This window comes from Dendronephthya gigantea, unplaced genomic scaffold (genome assembly GCF_004324835.1).
Source record: "Dendronephthya gigantea isolate DGI-Jeju-01 unplaced genomic scaffold, DenGig_1.0 000013F, whole genome shotgun sequence".
Lineage (NCBI taxonomy): Eukaryota > Metazoa > Cnidaria > Anthozoa > Malacalcyonacea > Nephtheidae > Dendronephthya > Dendronephthya gigantea.
Genome location: NW_021163023.1, coordinates 994,975 through 1,014,207, shown reverse-complemented (window position 1 = coordinate 1,014,207; position 19,233 = coordinate 994,975). Strand labels below are relative to the sequence as shown.

The 19,233-nt window shown below is 36.4% G+C and overlaps 3 protein-coding genes and 1 long non-coding RNA gene across 5 annotated transcripts; 1 reads left to right on the top strand and 3 right to left on the bottom strand.

Annotated features, from left to right (window-relative positions):
• Window positions 1-518: 518 nt before the first annotated feature.
• On the bottom strand, window positions 519-1,901 carry LOC114519272 (centromere protein X-like). The gene is made up of 6 exons (XM_028539377.1): window positions 1,810-1,901; window positions 1,559-1,610; window positions 1,416-1,469; window positions 1,264-1,295; window positions 744-800; window positions 519-632 (listed from the first exon to the last, which is right to left on the bottom strand). Exons 1-6 carry the CDS (start codon window positions 1,834-1,836, stop codon window positions 618-620), a joined length of 237 nt encoding a protein of 78 aa, XP_028395178.1. The 5' UTR covers window positions 1,837-1,901; the 3' UTR covers window positions 519-617.
• A 2,898-nt stretch (window positions 1,902-4,799) lies between these two features.
• LOC114519627 lies at window positions 4,800-7,155 on the top strand. 2 transcript variants are annotated; one of them, XR_003686598.1, is made up of 3 exons: window positions 4,800-4,942; window positions 6,126-6,222; window positions 6,770-7,155. It is a non-coding gene; the product is annotated as an uncharacterized LOC114519627 (long non-coding RNA). The 2 variants fall into 2 exon arrangements; XR_003686597.1 differs by lacking the exon at window positions 4,800-4,942 and adding an exon at window positions 5,370-5,410.
• A 3,515-nt stretch (window positions 7,156-10,670) lies between these two features.
• On the bottom strand, window positions 10,671-16,133 carry LOC114519321 (DNA polymerase lambda-like). The gene is made up of 9 exons (XM_028539439.1): window positions 15,360-16,133; window positions 15,034-15,111; window positions 14,741-14,848; window positions 14,354-14,527; window positions 13,325-13,622; window positions 12,461-12,549; window positions 11,938-12,051; window positions 11,231-11,278; window positions 10,671-10,868 (listed from the first exon to the last, which is right to left on the bottom strand). Exons 1-9 carry the CDS (start codon window positions 16,041-16,043, stop codon window positions 10,761-10,763), a joined length of 1,701 nt encoding a protein of 566 aa, XP_028395240.1. The 5' UTR covers window positions 16,044-16,133; the 3' UTR covers window positions 10,671-10,760.
• Window positions 16,134-16,432: 299 nt separating this feature from the next.
• On the bottom strand, window positions 16,433-19,086 carry LOC114519618 (epsin-1-like). Its single transcript, XM_028539780.1, has 2 exons — window positions 17,308-19,086; window positions 16,433-17,204 (listed from the first exon to the last, which is right to left on the bottom strand). Exon 1 carries the CDS (start codon window positions 18,939-18,941, stop codon window positions 17,337-17,339), a length of 1,605 nt encoding a protein of 534 aa, XP_028395581.1. The 5' UTR covers window positions 18,942-19,086; the 3' UTR covers window positions 16,433-17,204; window positions 17,308-17,336.
• Between the last annotated feature and the right edge of the window lie 147 nt (window positions 19,087-19,233).

Below are 19,233 nucleotides of genomic sequence, written 5' to 3'. Positions count from 1 at the left end.
TTTGTATCTTTAGCATATCTTAAATTGATAGGGATGATTAGCAAACTTTTGATGAACTTTTTATGTGTGCAATGTAAGTTTTTCTAGTTAAAATAGATGGAATTTTCTTTCTGCAAAAAAATGTTAATATCGACAAGTTGCTATGTTTTCGCTTAAAATGGGACGATTATGAAAAACGAAATTCTTCAAAAGGTAGCCGGTCAATTGATATTTATTGTGATATATAAACAAACATTTATTGTGACTGTTAAACAAACATTATAAAATAGCTTTTTAATTGATTTAAATTCGCAAAAAATAATTACGGCGAATTGATGTCAACATATATTTGCATCAGACTGATCAGAGAGCTTTACTGTATCAAATTTTTAAATTTTTTTTATTTATATTACAAACTGTTTGATTATAAGGTAGCTATCTTGATTTATATAAAGCTTATAAAAAGCCTACATTATGGCGACATCATACTATTTTACGGACAAAGAGTGATCCTGATTGGCACACACGGGCAGCCAATCAGGAACACGTACCCTTTGTGCACAAATACATCACAGCTTAGAATTTACATCAAGGTCTAATGTGGAAGTCCCTGTCTTGTTTCCATTAGATTTTATCATTTAGAAGTCTAGTAACTGCAAATGAAAAAAAAAGCGATTTTCATTTACCATAAAAAAATTAAACCTGTATTCTTGATGGTGTAAGTTACATTACTAAACTCTACATTATTCACTGTAAGTCCATACCAATTGTGGTAATATTTTTTCCAAATGTTCAATCTCAACTGTAATTGCAGATTCTGTCTATAAGGATCAAATCATATGTCAGCACTTGTTGGTTTTGTTTACATTACCAAAAATTATTATTATTATTATTATTTGCCGGGCTAGCCTGGCGTGTTTCCTATATTATCTCAAGCAATTTTTGACGTTTCATTTACATGCGAACTTTCAGCCCAGCTTATGCTATATGCCAGTTATGTCAACCCGGCTAGCCCATCTTGCCGGGCTGAAAGTTTGCATGTAATCATTTCAGCCCGGTTTGCCAGGCTGGGAATTCGTCAACGCATGCACAGTGTTACACAAATGCATAAACAACAATGGCTTCTGCATTTGCTAAATTTTTTTCATTTGCTAAATATCAGCCTGGCAAAAATTACTCATATAATCATTTGCTAAATTTCAGCCCGGCAAAGCTAGCGGGCCAGCCCGGTTAACCCGGCTAGCCCAGTCGATGTAATCGGCCCCTAAGACTATCACATTGTACCTTAGCTTGATGGCCAGCCCTTGCAGCTCCCTCTAAAAACAAGTTGGTAAAGTTATATTAATTTAATAAGTCTATAAGATACTATTTCATAAATAGCTGTAAATAAAAACACTGCAATTGGCTACGCGAGAGTTTACAAAGTCTTCAAATACCTGCAACAAAAACTCGCAGGAATTCCGCCATTAATTTTGCAGAGTCGTTACTAACTGTAAAAGCACAAAATGAACGTCAGTGTTTTTGCGTCAAAATTATTAATCCAGATCTAAACATAACATAATTACATAAATCGACTAACGTTTGGTCTTTTCGTCTGTAAAATGTTCTTGAAGGAGCTTGCTCGCTGTCTCCTGTCGTGTAAGAAAACGTAAATTATTATTGTAACTTCAGAAAAATAAAGCCAGATATTAACTCTTTTACTGACAAATATTTAAAAACTGCGCGGGAAAATTTCGTGCGAAGTTTTAAATTTTTCACTTTTCGACATTTGCTACAGTGATATGTAGTTTCTACATAAAAATATCTGCCATTGTTGTGTCAAATACGTACAGTTTTAAAGAAAATCCTTTCATCCATAATCTTTATTTTTTAGAAAGGATAAAACAATTGAATGTTTATGTTTTCGATTTGCCCGCCATCTTGGGACGTGTGAGATACGTCATGTAATTTCGTTATACCCGGTTCTCTAATAAGACGTCCTTCAAGCCTAGAGTAAAAATTATTCTGATTTCTGACCTAAAACATTAGGTCTCCATTGTGTTAGCGCGTTACTAACTGAGCAAGCTGGAAAATTAGGTTGACCACGATGGGAATCGAATCGGGGTTAGTATATATTATTATTTCACCATTGTTCAAACTTTGACACTTGGATAATCCCCTTTGATGGGTAAAAAAGAGTATATAATGACCTGTAACTTTTCACGTGTTAAGATAATGCAATATTGCTTGCTGTAGTCATACACCATGGAATGCCCATTTGACGGGTTCAAAAAAAGCATCAAAAGGTGAGTTGATGTAGTTTAACTAGCTGTTTGAAAGTAAAGTTGAGACCATGGTGGTTAGTTTTATAAAATTGAAGATGTTTTTTGGTCCGTTGCACAAAAAAGAACATACAATACATTGACATTTTAAACTTTTGTCTTCTTAGCCCATGCAAGTGAACCATTCTGGAGGTTTGTAAAAATTGGCTGTCCTTATATGCTAAGAAAACGAGTTGGCGTTATTTAAAGTGTGAAGTGCGCAAAACTATTGACGTGCGCGCGTAGTCAACGCATGATTTCCAATTTTCCCACAATCATTGAATATCCGCAAACCACGGTACAAACAAAAGCGTCTATATAAGATTGTGCTGAGAAGTGGGAAAATTTGCCCGAATAAATTAGGACTCTGATAGATAGAGCTGGTACCCAGCATAAGATACACATGGTTGGTTGGGGGCCTTATTCGGGGGTGTATCATGTTGCAGGGGTGCCCCCCTCTTCCTCCCCTTCCCGTAGATTAGTGCTGTGGTAGATTTCATTTTACAGGGTTTTTTTTCATTTTAGATTTATCTTCTCAGCCATGCAGTTATCAAGACGAACGTGAAGATGAAAGACAATTTTTTTTACCAGTTTTAAAGTCACTGTATTCATCATAACGTAAGTTTTACTATGGTTTTACCCCTATAAGGCTTACCCCTTACCATTTTGGTCAATTTTCACGACTTTTTTAACCGTTCAAAAACTGTCTTAAAATGCTAAAAATGGCCTTCTAAGACTAATATCTTTTATTTTAGAGCATATTTGGTTGATTTTTGGAACGATTGAAAAAGTCGTCAAAATTGACCAAAATGGTAAGGGGTAAGTAAGCCTTACCATTTTGATCAATTTTGACGAATATGGAGTCCTAATCATTTTGTTCTATTATTGCTAGCCAAGGAACTGCCAACGATGTCATTTATTGTTATCAGTTAACTGGACTTTGTGAGAGTTTTCTTGCAAAATGTTTGCCAAAGTAATTATTATAATAGATCATAAAGGCCTTTTAATGTTTCTCATGGTATACTGATCTTTGTTGTTTTCTGTGATTAAGTGATGTTTTTCTTCATGTTGTTTATCACTGAAGCTAAAGAATTGAGATACAACAATCTTTGACTGACTTTAGGTGTAAGACGTTCGCCCAGCTATTGTAGACCGCATGGAATCGATTCAAGTCCTTTAAAAATTTGTGAATCAAGATGAGAAAGAACTTAGTGAATCTGTAATTGCTGCTATGTGTTTTGGCTAAAATATAAAAAAAACTGTTGTATGTCTCCAAAACAAAGGAGCTTATATTTATGATACCAAAAAGTACAGGATTGTTTGACATCAGAAATACAAAGAATTCGGCACACAGCGACAATTCACCTTTTAAAACGAAACCAAAAAACTAGAAGCAAAAAACAAATTGTGCTTCAAAACAAAACTAGAATGCACTGCTTTTAAAATGTTGAAATATAGGAAAGGACAACTTTTTTCTAGGCGTTTAGTGTTCGTTTATAGTAACATCGCTCACGATGATGTTCGGAGTTGATCGGCATGTTGTCGAACATTATCATACCACGTGATCTGCTAAGATCACATGGTAATTATTGCCTATAAAAATAATCTCAACGTTAAAAAAAAATTTCTTTAGATTGGTGGCGATCGAAGGTGGACAGCAAGATCGAAGCTCAGCAAGATTGAAGATTGTTCGAGGAAGAAGGAGTTCGCCGTTGACTAAAAGGTGGGTTCCGGCGATTATATGCGTAATCTGCGGTTACTTTGTCCGACCCCAGTAGGGGGACCGTTTGCCTAGAGCGTTTTGGTCCCCCGCACGCTGCTAGTTTCCACTTGTAGGCCTTTACACTAATCTACGGGAAGGCCGTAGGCCTTCCTTAAGGAGTACAGTGTAGCTGAGCCGACCCTTTTTTTCGTTGTATATAGGTTTATCTGAACAGCTATTTGTCAAGATGAACGTGAAGAGAAAAAAGATGAGAATAGACGACTCGCCCGGCCAAATTCAAAATGGCGATGCCAAAGAAAACCATCCATGTGGACCGTTCGCGGACCTTTCTGAGCAAGATTGTTGTGCTGTCTGGTCAAAGTTAAGTATTTTACTTTGATGTTTGTGTGTCTTCTGCTAATTGTTGGCCAGAAATAACAAAAAACCATGTACAATATGAAATGTTCTGCGTACAAGGTTATCTAAAGTTTCGAGCTTAATTCTGCCTGCAATGATGAAAATTTTTTACTGAAAATTTATGTCATAAGCATTTTCCGCACCCATAGACTGAAGCAGAACTGAACATTTTGTCATTAACGTTTATCTCAACAGCCAGTTATCAAGACGAACGTCAAGAGAACAGTTGAAATAGAAATCAGTTCAAGACTCGCCCGGCCAAATTCAAAATGGCGATGCCGAAGAAACTATCCACGTGGACCGTTCGCGGACCTTTCTGAGCAAGATTGTTGTGCTGTCTGGTCAAAGTTAAGTATTTTACTTTACTGTTTGTGTGCCTTCTGCTAGAACTAGACAATAATTAAGATAGTTGAAAATGCAATTTTATATTAATAATGTTTTCTTATATTCAAGATTTTCCTTGGTCAAGAGTGCAACATATGAGCTGTGGATATGAAATTTACTGTCAGATGAACATTGAAGTGAACAAGATTTCTGCGCAAAGGTAATTCGATTGTTTCTTCAAAATTTATATTAGCCTTGCAGCTGAAATTCTTGTCACTACCTTGTAATACATATCAACTGCCCGGGTATATATTTTGTTATTTCAGTAGTATAAGAGGGAATTTGCTGCAACTAGGATCTTTTTCATGAAAATCGTCAGTGCGGTCACAATTTGGTTAAGATTACTAAGTGAACTTTGCTTCTATACTCACTATGTGTCACCAGTAATAAATTCCTGTGGTGGTCTTGAAATAAATATAGCAACCATAGTTATATATAGAGGGATGAAGTAACCATAGATTACCTGACCAAAAACTAGACAATAATTAAGATAGTTGAAAATGGAATTTTATATTAATAATGTCTTCTTATATTCAAGATTTTTCTTGGTCAAGAGTGCAACATGAACTGTGGATATGAACTTTACTGTCAGATGAACATTGAAAGTGAACAAGATTTCTGCACAGAGGTAATTAGATTGTTCCTTCAAAATTTATATTAGCCTTGAAGCTGAAATTCATGTAGTGACTTTGTAATACATATCAACTGCCCGGATATATATTTTGTTATTTATTATAAGGGGGAATTTGCTGCAACTAGGATCTTTTTTTGGAAAATCGTCAGGCAGTCACAAATTTTAAGGTTATTAAGTGAACTTTGCTTCTATACTCACTATGTGTCACCAGTAATAAATTCCTGTGCTGATCTTTGAATAAATATAGCAACCATAGTTATATATAGAGGGATGATCGAGTAACCATAGAATACCTGACGAAAAACTAGACAATAATTAAGATAGTTGAAAATGGAAGATTGTTGCTTCAAAATTTATATTAGCCTTGCAGCTGAAATTCTTGTAGCGACCTTGTAATACATATCAACTGCCCAGATATATATTTTGTTATTTAGTATAAGGGGGAATTTGCTGCAACTAGGATCTTTTTTTGGAAAATCGTCAGGCAGTCACAAATTTTGTTAAGATTACTAAATGAACTTTGCTTCTATACTCATTATGTGTCACCAGTAATAAATTCCTGTGCTGGTCTTTGAATAAATATAGCAACCATAGTTATATATAGAGGGATGATCGAGTAACCATAGAATACCTGACGAAAAACTAGACAATAATTAAGATAGTTGAAAATGGAATTTTGTATTAATAATGTCTTCTTTATATATTCAAGATTTTTCCTGGTCAAGAGTGCAACAAGAGCTGTGGATATATGACGTTTACTGTCAGATGTACATTGATTGGAAAGTGAACAAGATATCTGCACTGAGGTAATTTGATTTTGTCATGGATGGTCAGCGTTTGATTTTAAAAAGCCACTACATTCTTGAGATGATAACTATGAAATTGAAATTTGCTTCTATGGTCACCATGTGTGAAACCAATGATGAAACTTAATGCTATAACTGCTGAACCAGTCTGACTGATTACTAAAACTCCTGTGGTGGTCTTACAATAAATATCCATGAAAAAGACCAGCAATTGCTATTTTAAACTTGGGAGAAATTTTTCTGATTTCCATGTGATTTATATTCTGTAGTACTCAGAAGGGTGATACCTTTGATATTTCTGTGTTCAAATTAAATAGTGACATACGTCTGGGTTGAATATATGCATGTGACACATTCTTTTTATTGAAAATGGCAAAAATATAATTGGCATAAAACAGAATGCATTCATGAATGTATTGTCTATCCATGAAAGATGACTAAAGTAAGATAATGAGTAATATCTTTCAATAATGATGTCAGGTTGAAAATACAAACTTTGCTGCCACTTTTTGCCGAAAAGGATTGATGAAATTCTTTTTCTCTTTAGAATGAATGAAGTTGAAGAAAGTTGAAAGGCACCCCTGAAGAACCTGAATTATTTAAGCCCTATCCTAGATTCATTAATTAATCATCAATTATTGGGCGAGGTTGAGCAAAATATCGTGATTTGTCGGTGGCGAGCAGATCAATTATTTGGCCTTCATTTACCACTCAATTTTAAATTTTGAGTTCGTTTTATCAAACAGTTCGGCAAAGCAAGTCGCCATTGTTTATAAAATTGACATTAATGCGCATGCTCAGAGTATTATTTGCATAATGCGCATGCTCAGAGTATTATTTGCAGCTGAGTATTATTTGCACGCAGTTAACTTCAGGTAAATTAACCAATCAAAATTGAGAATACTATAAAGTGAATGATAATATATTTTAGTGTGTGATGACATGTGTGAAATGTGATCATGTGACAATTTTCAAAACTTGGATTTATAAAGAGAAATTTTTCTTTGTAAAGTTTAAGAAGTAAATCTTTTTTGTCTGGTGGTGTTAGTGTTTTGATTTTGCATGTTTTTCCGTGTGCTTTCACAATTGAAAAGATTTTGGCAGTTGCTTCTAAATGTTTTTTGAAAAGTTTAAGAAGAAACTTGATTTTTGTCTTGTGGTGTTTGTTGTTTCGATTTTGCATGTTTTTCCGTGTGCTTTCACAATTGAAAAGATTTTGGCAGTTGCTTCTAAATGTTTTTTGAAAAGTTTAAGAAGAAACTTGATTTTTGTCTTGTGGTGTTTGTTGTTTCGATTTTGCATGTTTTTCCGTGTGCTTTCACAATTGAAAAGATTTTGGCTTTTTCTTATACTTCTTTTCTCTTTAATTTCTTCTTAGTATAGTTTTTTTTCTAAATATATTTTCTCTTATTATTTTTTTGATGAAATTCTTTTTTTTATTTTAGTGTTGAAGAAAGTTGAAAGGCACCCAGATTCATTAGTTAATATATTTCAGTGTGAAATGTGATGAATTATGTGACAATTTTCAAAACTTGGATTTATAAAGAGAACTTTTTTCTTTGTAAAGTTTAAGAAGTAAACCTTTTTCGTCTGATGGTGTTAGTGTTTTTATTTTGCAAGTTCTTCTGTATGACTTGACAATTCTAAATTAAACCTATTAGTATTTTTTCTAAGTTAAACCTGTTAGTATTATCTTCTATTTCTCTAGTTTTTTTCTTATTAATTAATATATTTTAGTGTGAAATGTGATGAATTATGTGACAATTTTCAAAACTTGGATTTATAAAGAGAACTTTTTTCTTTGTAAAGTTTAAGAAGTAAACCTTTTTCGTCTGGTGGTGTTAGTGTTTTTATTTTGCAACTTCTTCTGTGTGACTGGACAATTTTTTCTATTTCTCTAGTTTTTTTTCTATTTTCCTAGTTAGTTTTTTTCTCTAGTTTTTTTCTCAAGTTTTTTTTTTCTTCTATCTATTTTCTCTAGTTTCTTCTATTTCTCTAGTTTTTTTTTTCTAGTTTTTTTTCTATTTCTCTAGTTTTTCTATTTTCCTAGTTAGTTTTTTCTCTAGTTTTTTAGGGGTTTTTTTCAAGTTTTTTTTTCTTCTATCTATTTTCTCTAGTTTCTTCTATTTCTCTAGGTTTTTTTTTCTAGTTTTTCTTCTATTTCTCTAGTTTTTTTTCTATTTTTCTAGTAAGTTTTTTTCTCTAGTTTTTTTTTTCTCTAGTTTTTTTTCTCTAGTTTTTAATAGAAAAAAAAACTAGAGAAATAGAATAAAAACTAGAAAAAAAACTAGAAAAAAAAACTAGAGAAATAGATAGAAGAATTTCTCTAGTTAGTCAAGCCCTTGCATTGTCTTTCTTTTTTTTAAACTTACAATTTTTTTCAACTTTCCAACTTTCAAATCTTGTTTTGAAACTTCGAATTCTTTTTTTCATTTTTATTTGAAATTCTGAATTTTTTTGATTGTCCAATTTCTTTTTACTTAGAATTTTTTTTTTCGAAACTTCCTTTTTTTTTGAGACTTCCAACTATCCCTTGTTATTTACCAATTTTTGTCAATGATCAATTTTTCTTCGGAACTTATGTTTTTGACACTGCAAGGGCTTGAACCCACCACCGCTTTTATGGACTAACCACTGTCCTAACCAACTCGGCCACTGCCGCCGGTGGTGGAAGACGACTGTTTTTTATTTTACTTAATCCTTTCTTCGACTTAAGACTTTTTAAATTTTCCAAGTCTTTGAAACTCATGTTTTGGCATTGCAAGGGCTTGAACCACTACCGCTTATGGAATAACTACTGTCCTAACCTACTCGGCCACCGCTGCTTGTGGTGAAGGATACAAGTTTTTTATTTGATTTAATCCTTTTTTGGAGACTTTGAAATTAAATAAGAAATCGCAACTCATGTTTTGACACTGCAAGGGTTTGAACCACCACCGCTTATGGACTACTGGCCTAACCCACTCGGCCACCGCTGCTTGTGGTGAAAGGCGCAACTTTTTTATTTCATTTAATCCTTTCTTTGGAGACTTTAAGACACTTTTTGAACAGTTGAAAAAGTCGTCAAAATTGACCAAAATGGTAAGAGGTAAGCCTTTTCAATGTTCAAAAAACTAACCAAATATGCCCTAAAATGAAAGATATTAATCTTAGGAAGCCATTTTCAGCATTTTAAGACAGTTTTTGAAAAGTTCAAAAAGTCGTCAAAATTGGCCAAAATGGTAAGGGGTAAGCCTTACCATTTTTGGTTAATTTTGACGACTTTTTCAATGTTTCAAAAACCAATCAAATATGCTCTAAAATGAAAGATATTAGTCTTAGAAGCCATTTTTAGCATTTTAAGACCGTTTTTGAACAGTTGAAAAAGTCATAAAAATTGACCAAAATGGTAAGGGGTAAGCCTTACTATTTTGGTCAATTTTGACGACTTTTTCAACTGTTATAAAACTATCTCAAAACGCTCTAAAATGAAAGATATTAGTCTTAGGAAGCAATTTTTAGCATTTTAAGACACTTTTTGAACAGTTGAAAAAGTCGTGAAAATTGACCAAAATGGTAAGGGGTAAACAAAAGTCTGGACAAATCATAGACAAGAATGGCAGGGACACCACAACAGTGAAAACCAATTATTGTGGGCCCTTGAAATATGCATCATATGCGTATATAATAAAAGATAGTACACGTGTATGCACGCCGCATGCCTGCAAATTTCAAATTAGTATGATAAAATAAGGTTGCCATTGATTTGAACCATAGTCTCTCAAGTCATGTCATAATGAAAAATATTCTTCTGAGGATTTAAACCACCCAGCAACTAAAAAGTTGCGAGACCATTATCTTCACCACTAGACTAACAGATTTTCTAATTCACAGCACACACAGGTTTTTCTACCTTCTCATAGGCGGCCTAAAATTGCGCGATATTTTTTCGCGCGAAAAATTTTTCGGCAATTTGTCAGTGTAATGTATAATATATAATTGCCTATGATCTTCCTTGAATTTTTTCTTTCCCGTCATGATGAAAACATTTTTCGTGCAAAAAACATTTCTTAAACTTTTTCCATCAACTTGCCAGTATAATGGACAGTGTTGTCTTTTTTAATTAAATATATTTTTCAAAGTCATTATGAAAAATGACATTCGTCCAAGGAATCAATCCAATGTGTTTTTTAAAAACTGATCACGTATGAAGATTAATTAGCTTAGTGAATTTTAAAAACCAAATTAATAATTAAAAAGTTGGTATATACATATATATGTCTAAAAATATTATATAAGATTGAAATATTCGAATTCTAGTTAAAAAAACAAGGAGGTATTTCGTTTTAAACTAATCGCCATATTTGTTTACAGTTTTTAGGCAAAGCCATTCAGAATGCCTAAATTTTCAATACTTCATGTAAAATGGTACATATTGTACTTTTTATCAAAATTTATGCATTCTGATTGGGTCACTGAAAATGTAAACAAACTTGCTGATTGGTCTAAAACGAAATTCCTCCTTGTTATAGTTAAAAATCGCCCATTGGATTTCTGTCTCACCAATCCCTTTCGTGAGGTTCAAGGTAGTCTAAACCCAGATACTTAAAAACGTCTTTTTCATGAGCGACGGTCAAAGGCGTGCCTTCCGTCAAACGCTCTTGACCCTATAGTAAATGAACAGCAAATGTTCATTGGACGTTTTCCCAAATTGGTTTTACAACGACTTTAGAATTGCTACACTGTGCAATTTTCCTTGCAACTTGCAAAGCAATTATAATTTTGTGGCGGATGTTAATTAGCAAAGAGTGTTGGAAATGCTAGGAAAAAGTTAGCAGATCGTAAGAAATGTTCGTATTTGTCAACTTTAGATATCTCAGGAGTAGAATTGCATTACAAGTTGCAGTTGAAGTAGTTTGTTTCTTTCTATTTTTCTATTTTTATATTTATATATGTATAGGCGAATATAGAGGACGGTCAACTTTGACAGTCAACGTTTCTCTTTAAGCAGAAAAACTATGAACCGTACCTTTCTTATTACACCAGTATTGAGTGAGTGCTCGGATAAGGACATACCCTAAAATGTGATTGTATTATATCATGGTACAAAATTATCGAAAACGTGGGTGATGCTTCGACCTTATTGGCCATAAATTAGACCTTATTGGCCATAAATTAGACATTATTAATGTCAGGGGTCGATTGTATCAAACCCGTTTAGCTTAAACGGCGGATAAGTCAAAATTAAATAACACTCTTACATCTCTCTTGAATGAGTCAACTTGAATATTATGCACTGAATATGTAGTTGTAAACAGTATCTTTATTTTAAGGTCAAAAACATTTAGTTCGCTTGTTGAATAAAACGGCAGACTTGTTTTCTATTTTGAACTTATCCACCGTTTAAGCTAAACGGCCTATGTGTATTTCAGGGGTTACAAAAAACTGTGGGAACATGGGCACCACCAGTGAGGAAGATTCACTTTGAATGATGTTTATGAGAAAGGTGCATCCGTGCATGTAAAAAACCCCATATTACATATTACATCATGATGGTTAGCATTTGACTCAGGTACTATTGTATTACTCACCAGTGAGACTAGCACCAGTTAGAGAATAGCTACCTTCAGATATGAATACATAGGAAAGGCAGGATTTTCAGCAAGGTTTTTAAAACTTGAAATCCTTTCCGGAGAAAGGTTGAACTCTTTGCGACTCTACCATATATATACTTACCTTTTTCCTAGCCAATAAACGCATGGATCTGTTCAAGTAATCTGATCCAGTGAAATATATCAAGGAGCAAATCCATTCGGAGTAAGGAACCACAATTATGTCCAGACGACGATGCTGGAAAGAAAGAGGAAAGGACATCATGGGAAAGATTATTAAATATAATGAATACTAAATTCAGTCTATGCAAGAATGAAATCTATCACCATAGAAATAAGTAAAATCTTTGAATAAGTAAAACGTCATCTTTGAATAAGTAAAACGTCATCTTTTCAGGCATTTTTAGTCGAAAGTTGTAATTTTCTTCAGTCATAAAAACAAAATTAGTGGACTTTATACGGATGTATTTCCCAAATTTGACAACCTTCTGCAACAAAACTCTGCAGTTCTCGTCATTCTAAGATGCTCTTTCTAGCTGTGCTGTTAGACATGGTTCATGCAGGTTCTACAGCTGGAATCATCCTTTTTTTATTTTCACCCACAGGTGAAAGAATGCGTGAAACACAGAAAAACTAAGTCCTTTTACCTTGCGATCCTCACCGGGTAATAAACACACGCCGAAGTATTTCCTCTGTTTCTGATTGTCCGTCAGAGACAAATCGTCGGTGAGAAATCCTTCGAAAAAAAAAATAAAGAATATTTAATCTAATATCCATGATGTATCTGACATGCGTCATAAACAGGGTGAAAAATACTGATAAAAAAAAATCGAGATCAAATTTTCTCCTGACCGAACCAAGTTTTTTCCTAACCAATAAACTGAATGTATATTTGTAATTAGTTTGTAATTTGCTGTTTTAGGCTAATTTAGGGGCATTCTTGAAAACGGCATTTCAGCATCCAAACATCGATAGCGCAGTCAATTCTACGTGTAAATTCAAGTAGTATGTATCAAAATCAAAGTTCACAATTGCTGTGTAGAATGGCCTTCACTCCAGCGCAATATATGGACCATCGACAAATTTCACGTCACATGAATTCGGGTTTTTTCGGAAAACACCGTGTAGTATATATTTTCAGCCTAGTCCCACACCTCTGTAAGGGCGCGCTGTCACAACAATGCAAAGTACGCGAAAGTCGAAAGAGGACTATGGACTAGTCTGATGCAATCTCGAAACCAGAGTCCGCGATCCATCGCGGGAAGGAGTCGGGGCCCGATGGATCGCGGGCTCTGGTTTCGAGATTAGGGCGATTTAGCTCGAGGACGTGAACGTCAAAGACGACGCGAAAATGGCGAATAAATGGCGTGATGCGCCCAAATATGGACATGCCACGCCATTTACTCGCCATTTCCACGTCGTCTTTGACGTTCGCGTCTTCATGCTATATCTCACTATTATCTGACCACGGTCTGACGTATCTCTCGTGTGTGAGAGTCCTAGGCACTAACCATTCTCCCTCAGTTTCTCCAAGAGGCGGCCCATGACCCCAAGGTGCGATCTGCCGTCAGGATGAGACACCAGGACATCCACGTCACCACATGTTGTCCGACCACGTCGAAATGAGCCGCATATCACGCACTGGAGATCTGGGTCGAGGTCGTGGGCTGCCTTCATCACAACATTACCAATCTCTTCAGCCTCGCTTCGAGGCATCCGTTCCAAGAACTCGTCATAGTATTTCAGTCCTATCTGTTGTTGACGATTCAGATTTCCATGTTCCTTCAGATCGTCCAGAGTTTTGAGTCCCTAAATTTGAGACAGTTTGATTTTCACGAAGGCTTCTTAGACTTGGAGCTTTTAGGCAGGGGCCGGTTGTATCAAGCCCGTTTAGCTTAAACGGCGGATAAGTTCAAAAAACAAATCACGTCTATCGTTTTATTCAAGCAAACAAAATGTTTTTAACCTTAATACAAATATACTGTTTACAACTACATATTCAGTGCATAATATTCAAGTTGACTCGTTCAAGAGAGATGTAAGAGTGTTATTTAATTTTGATCTTATCCGCCCCCAACCGACCCCAGGAGCCCTTCTAAACCAGCTCACACGGGCGATTTTTGCTGCGATCACTAGGGTGGAGGCCGGAGGGGACTACCATACAGGGGTAGAGGTGGTGGGGTGGGGACTGCTATGGGTGGAGGGGATGGGAACTGCTTAGGATGAAGGAGATAGGGGCTGAAAGGTGTGGAAAGGGGGGACAGCTAGGAGTTAAGACTGCTAGAGTGGAGCAGGGTATGGCCTTCAAGGGAGTGGGATGCTAAGGGTTGCAGTATCTACCCAATATAATCAGGCTTTTGGTCACAATAGTGAACAGTGTTTATGATTCAATCAATTCGAAATTCGATAATCAATTCGATTAATGAAAATTCATTTCTACAGTTCATTGTGTTTTATTGTTATCATCAACCAATATAACAAAGCTTGCTCACATAAGTAGGGAGTGGAGACATGGTATCATTAACAAGTGTTTCACAAACCTTTGCTACCCAGGTCTCTGCAGTCTTGGGCCCTGCACCCCAGAGATTACAAAACAAATCCACAGAATTCGTCTTTGGATCCAAATTTTCCAACCTCCGAAGATGACCGGTTTGAACAATCTCCCAGATCTTATTAGCAAGACGCTCTCCAACAAATGGCAGGCCTTTGCATTCCTAAAATAATCCACCATATTAGTGTTCAGCTTTGCCAAAAAGGGGGCATATGATGTGGGTATGTGTGGTTATTAGATTTCCAGTTTGAAACCTCGTAAACACCAATTTCTGGAGTGTTGGTTGAGAATGGGGGACTTTGCACATGTTTTTTTGTGCTTGGGTGTATATTATGGGGAGTTTAGTAATATGGCAAAAGTAATATTGTTTTATTACCTCTAATGTTTCAATTTTCTTTGGAAAGTCTTTTATTGAAGCAATCGCTTTCTTGTAACCAAGTGCTCTCCATTGATCATTGCTGTTCTTGTAAACCCTTTCTAAGACCTGACAATGAAACTAGGAATGAGACTGTGTACTCTGATTAACTGGCTTCAATGCAGTGGTGGAGGAGTGGGGAGGTGGGGGATGGAGGTAAGGGGGACCTGAGCCTCCAAATAATTTTAAAGACTAAACTATCATACAGAGATCTCCCTGCCACTACTTCAGTATATCAGATCAAATAACTTTACCTCAAGTTTTTCTGTGATATTTTGATTTAAATTTTCTTGTTTGGACGTTGATGGTTTGGTGCAGATCCATTTATCACCCTAAAATGAAAAAAGAACTGTTGATTAAGTCCCATGCAGACCCTGGGTTGTAAATAGAATTTTCATGGGAAGAAGCCTAATACTGCTGTAAATGTGTCAACTTTGGGTTTCCCTGGAGAACAGCTGCTTTCTCATTCAATTAAAAGTACAATTGCATTGCAAGTTGCAGGAAAAATCAAACTGTGTAACAGGGCTTTAATCCTTGAGGTAGTACTTCAGAATAAAGTTTTAAAGACTTGCATTATAACCTTTTTATGAGGTGATATATGTGGAGAAATTTCAGTTGGTTTTTCTTCGCCATCCTTAGCACTGTCTGTTCCATCCTCTTCAGTATCATCATCGCTATCAACATAATCACTATCATCATCATCATCTAATGCGATTTTCCTACGCTTGGCAACACTGACATCCTGTGAAGTTGTTGGAATGTCACGTTCAGATGATCCTGGAGAAGTTCCATCACCAGTTTTGCATGGTACTGAGGGTAGATCATCAATGGCATCTATACTGCGTTTTCCCTTCGTATTTCCCGACAAACTTTTTGTAATATCCTCCACGTTACTAGTACCTCCCTCTGTTTGACAAACCTCGTTGCCGTTCAAAGCAAATGGACCCAAATCAACTAGCTTGCCCACCTTCAAACAGGAACTCAACCAATCAGCCCGAACAACGGCAGTATTCTGGCTTATTTCTTTAACTTTTAAAAGAGCTGGCAACCTCGATAATTTTACAGAGTTTCCGACCAAAATATGCGTTGTATCCTGGTTTAATTTCGAAGACTCCTTTCCGCCATGGCGAGCAAGTTGTTTGGACAAAATTGAAGCCCTGGTTTTGCCTAAACCTTGCTGAACTATCACCGCCTGGACGCCTCTTAAATACTGTGCAGTAATGGACGCTTTTCCAGAGCCGGATAATGGTGAATTTCTCGACATTCTTGCTTCTTTCTTTATACTTTATACCACCCCCCAAAATTTCTCTTTAATTTTTTTGCCATTTTTAAAAATTTGTTTTTAAAATTAAAACGCTGGCGGAAAACTTTATGTAGTCTTCATATAAGTGCTCACTGACCTCATGATAAAACTGGACTTGTAATCAACACTCGTTTGCACTGCTGATGAACATTTGTTTATACACCTTTAATAACGTCATTCGCCTGACAGCCTCGCCATTAATCATTCATTAAGCCAATCGCATTGCCCCTTATATTAATTAATGAGGATCAGGCATCCAGACTGAAAAAAATGTATGTAGCTAGGTCGCAATTTGAATACATATGTTGAACAAAACACACTAAAAAAAACACTTAAAATTTGCAATTTAATTGGAATTTTTACAGTATCATTATATTGCATAATATTTTTCAACAAACTGTGCAAGCAAATATTAATCATCATTACAGCATACATAATTACAACATGAAATTGGTTGCTAGAAATTTGCTTAAAATGATCATGGATGTGTATGTGAAATACCTATATCTACAGACTAATAAAGTAATCCCTAATTTAAATACTATTCATTGAACCAATGGAGATTTCATCAATTGAAACATAAACCTGGAATGGGACAGAATGATTGATATTTCTACAGGGGCACTTTCTAGGTAGAGGAGGTGTAAACCAGTGGACTCTATATGCTAGAGTAATAGAGTTCATTGGTGTAAGCCCCAGCTCTTCCAAATCGTGGTAACCTTGTTTCTGTATTTACTTTCAATTGGATATTGGTAAGCCTAGGTTCTGAATGTAAGGCATCGTTTCATAGTGATCAACTTCACAAACATTTTGAGCTTGTTTACCACTACACTATTTTGTTAACGTGAACAAAAAATCCAGCAAAATGATTGTGTAATAAAGAACAGGCCTTCAGAAAACACTAAACAGCACAGTTAACTCAATGATAAAACATCCCTATCCTACAGCATGATGTGTAACAATGTGACCATCAAAATTGAAAACTTGGCCTGCCATACTGACTAATAATATTACTGCACTTGAAGTATTGGCTATATAAAACAAGTTTCTTGATTTCCTTAAAATATTTGTGGATGACAAATAACGGTCTCAATTCAAGATGACTTGCCTTCAACATCAATTCTAAAATGAACGATTGTGAACTAATTAATCCATAGCTCTCTTGTGTAACACAAAGTTTAGGTGAGATAGGTTACACTACTAGGGTTACTAAATTTTCAATTACCTGTATATATTTCTCAACAAAGTCGATTGTTACAGAAATGGGTTACTTGCTTTGGCTTCAGGTGCTGATCCACTTGGAATCAGTGGGGCTGGTAGGAGGGGGTCCCCAAAGGGGATAGGGTTCGTCTGTGGGACAAGGGGAGGTGGATTTGTTCGAAGTTGATTGAGTGAGGGTGCGACAGGCTTCTCTTGTGCGAATGGGTTTCCTGGTTTTGTAGGTTGAGGGGTGGGACTGAAGAACGGGTTTGATTCTTTGTTTACGCTAGCCAATGAATCGAGGTTAACTAAGGTTGAATGATCCGAGAGAAGATCTTTTTGTTTTGTATTGGTGGGCAAGGTATTAGCAACACTTGTCATATTAAAAGCTGGTGCATTACCGGGTGCCCCATTAGAAGTTGGTTGACCAGCCCAGGGATCCGACGAGGGGGTATTGAACAAGTTGGTTGATGCACTAGCTGGTGGTTCACTGAAAGGGTCATGATCCCATGGATTACCAGATGAAGAGGTGGGTGGTTGTGAGGGTGCACCCCATGGATCTGTTTGAAGCGGTGGGGCAACTGAAGTTGTTGCGGATGAAGTGCTGCCCCATGGGTCATGCACTGGTGCAGGTTCAGAAGGCATCACCATTCCCTGGCTTGTGGGAGCTTGCGTTGACATAGGATGACTCGGTTGGGGTGGTGGGACTGTGGGGACTCCACCCCATGGATCTATCTGTGGTGCACCTGGATCTCCCCATTGTGGTTGCTGTGGTGCACCCCATGGGTCTGCTACCGGCTGGTTGGAAGGGGCACTTGCACCTCCCCAAGGGTCAGTCGCTTGGACAGTTGAACTACTAGTTCCAGCCATGTTCAACAATGAGTTATCCGGCCGTTTCAAGCTATTCTGTCGACTTTCACTAAGAGCCATTTGATAACGTTGCTCATCTTTGTCCATCTTCTGTTGGGTTTCATCCGCTTCTTGTTTGCTTAGAGCCAGGGCGAGCTGAAGTTGCAACTCTTCCTCGTTCATATTCGACGGTCGACTTTTCTCGATTTCAGAATTATAAGTCCGTCGTTCTGGTTCCCAAGATCTGCTAACTGGCGAAGCTTCAGTTGCTTTCTCAACACGGACATCACTTGCACTGCCTGATTCTCTAAGTGTGGATCCTGGTTTCAGCCTGTTGGAACCACCACCGGCCTGAGCCAATCTCTCCTTTGCTTTAATGGCTCTTGTACGCTCATTTTTGAGACGTTCTTCATCTTTTAACAACGCTACAAGCTGCTTGGACTTTTCACGAACGTTCATACCTTGGTCCTTGCCATCTCGATCAATAAACTGGAAATCTTTCAAAGTTTGAATGGCGAATATATTCTCGCGACACTGTTGTGCAACACGTTCCGAGCCGGTCTTCAAAATATAGTCCAATAAAACTAAACTCTTATAAACATGCCGCCAATTCTTTCCGTGGTCATTTAAACGTTTCCATATCATTATCATTATCTCAGAAAAAGCGACAACATTGTACGTTTGGTCAGCTATATCGGCCATTAAAGAGCTTGACGGGCCCCAAGGATCGTTCGAGGTTGCCTCACGGACCTTTACTTCAACATTTGAATAATTCTTCACAACGTTTTTCACCTGACGCGTTATAGGCATTTTGAGTTATTTGCTAGGAAATAACACTCGCTAACGTATGCCGTTATAATACAAAAGAAAAAGCCTGCTACTTTGATAAATTACAACAAGAAACTTGAATACAGCTATTTGTGTTTTGAAGAAATATGGCGACGCCAAAATATCTCCCTCGAACCCCTGCAGGGAATCTTATTGCCCATGCGCAAACATGCAATATTTACATATACGTGATATACAATATGGGCGTGGCACTTATATGAAAAGGAAAACGGGAGTTTAACTTCCTTATTACGTATTCAAACACGAAATACAG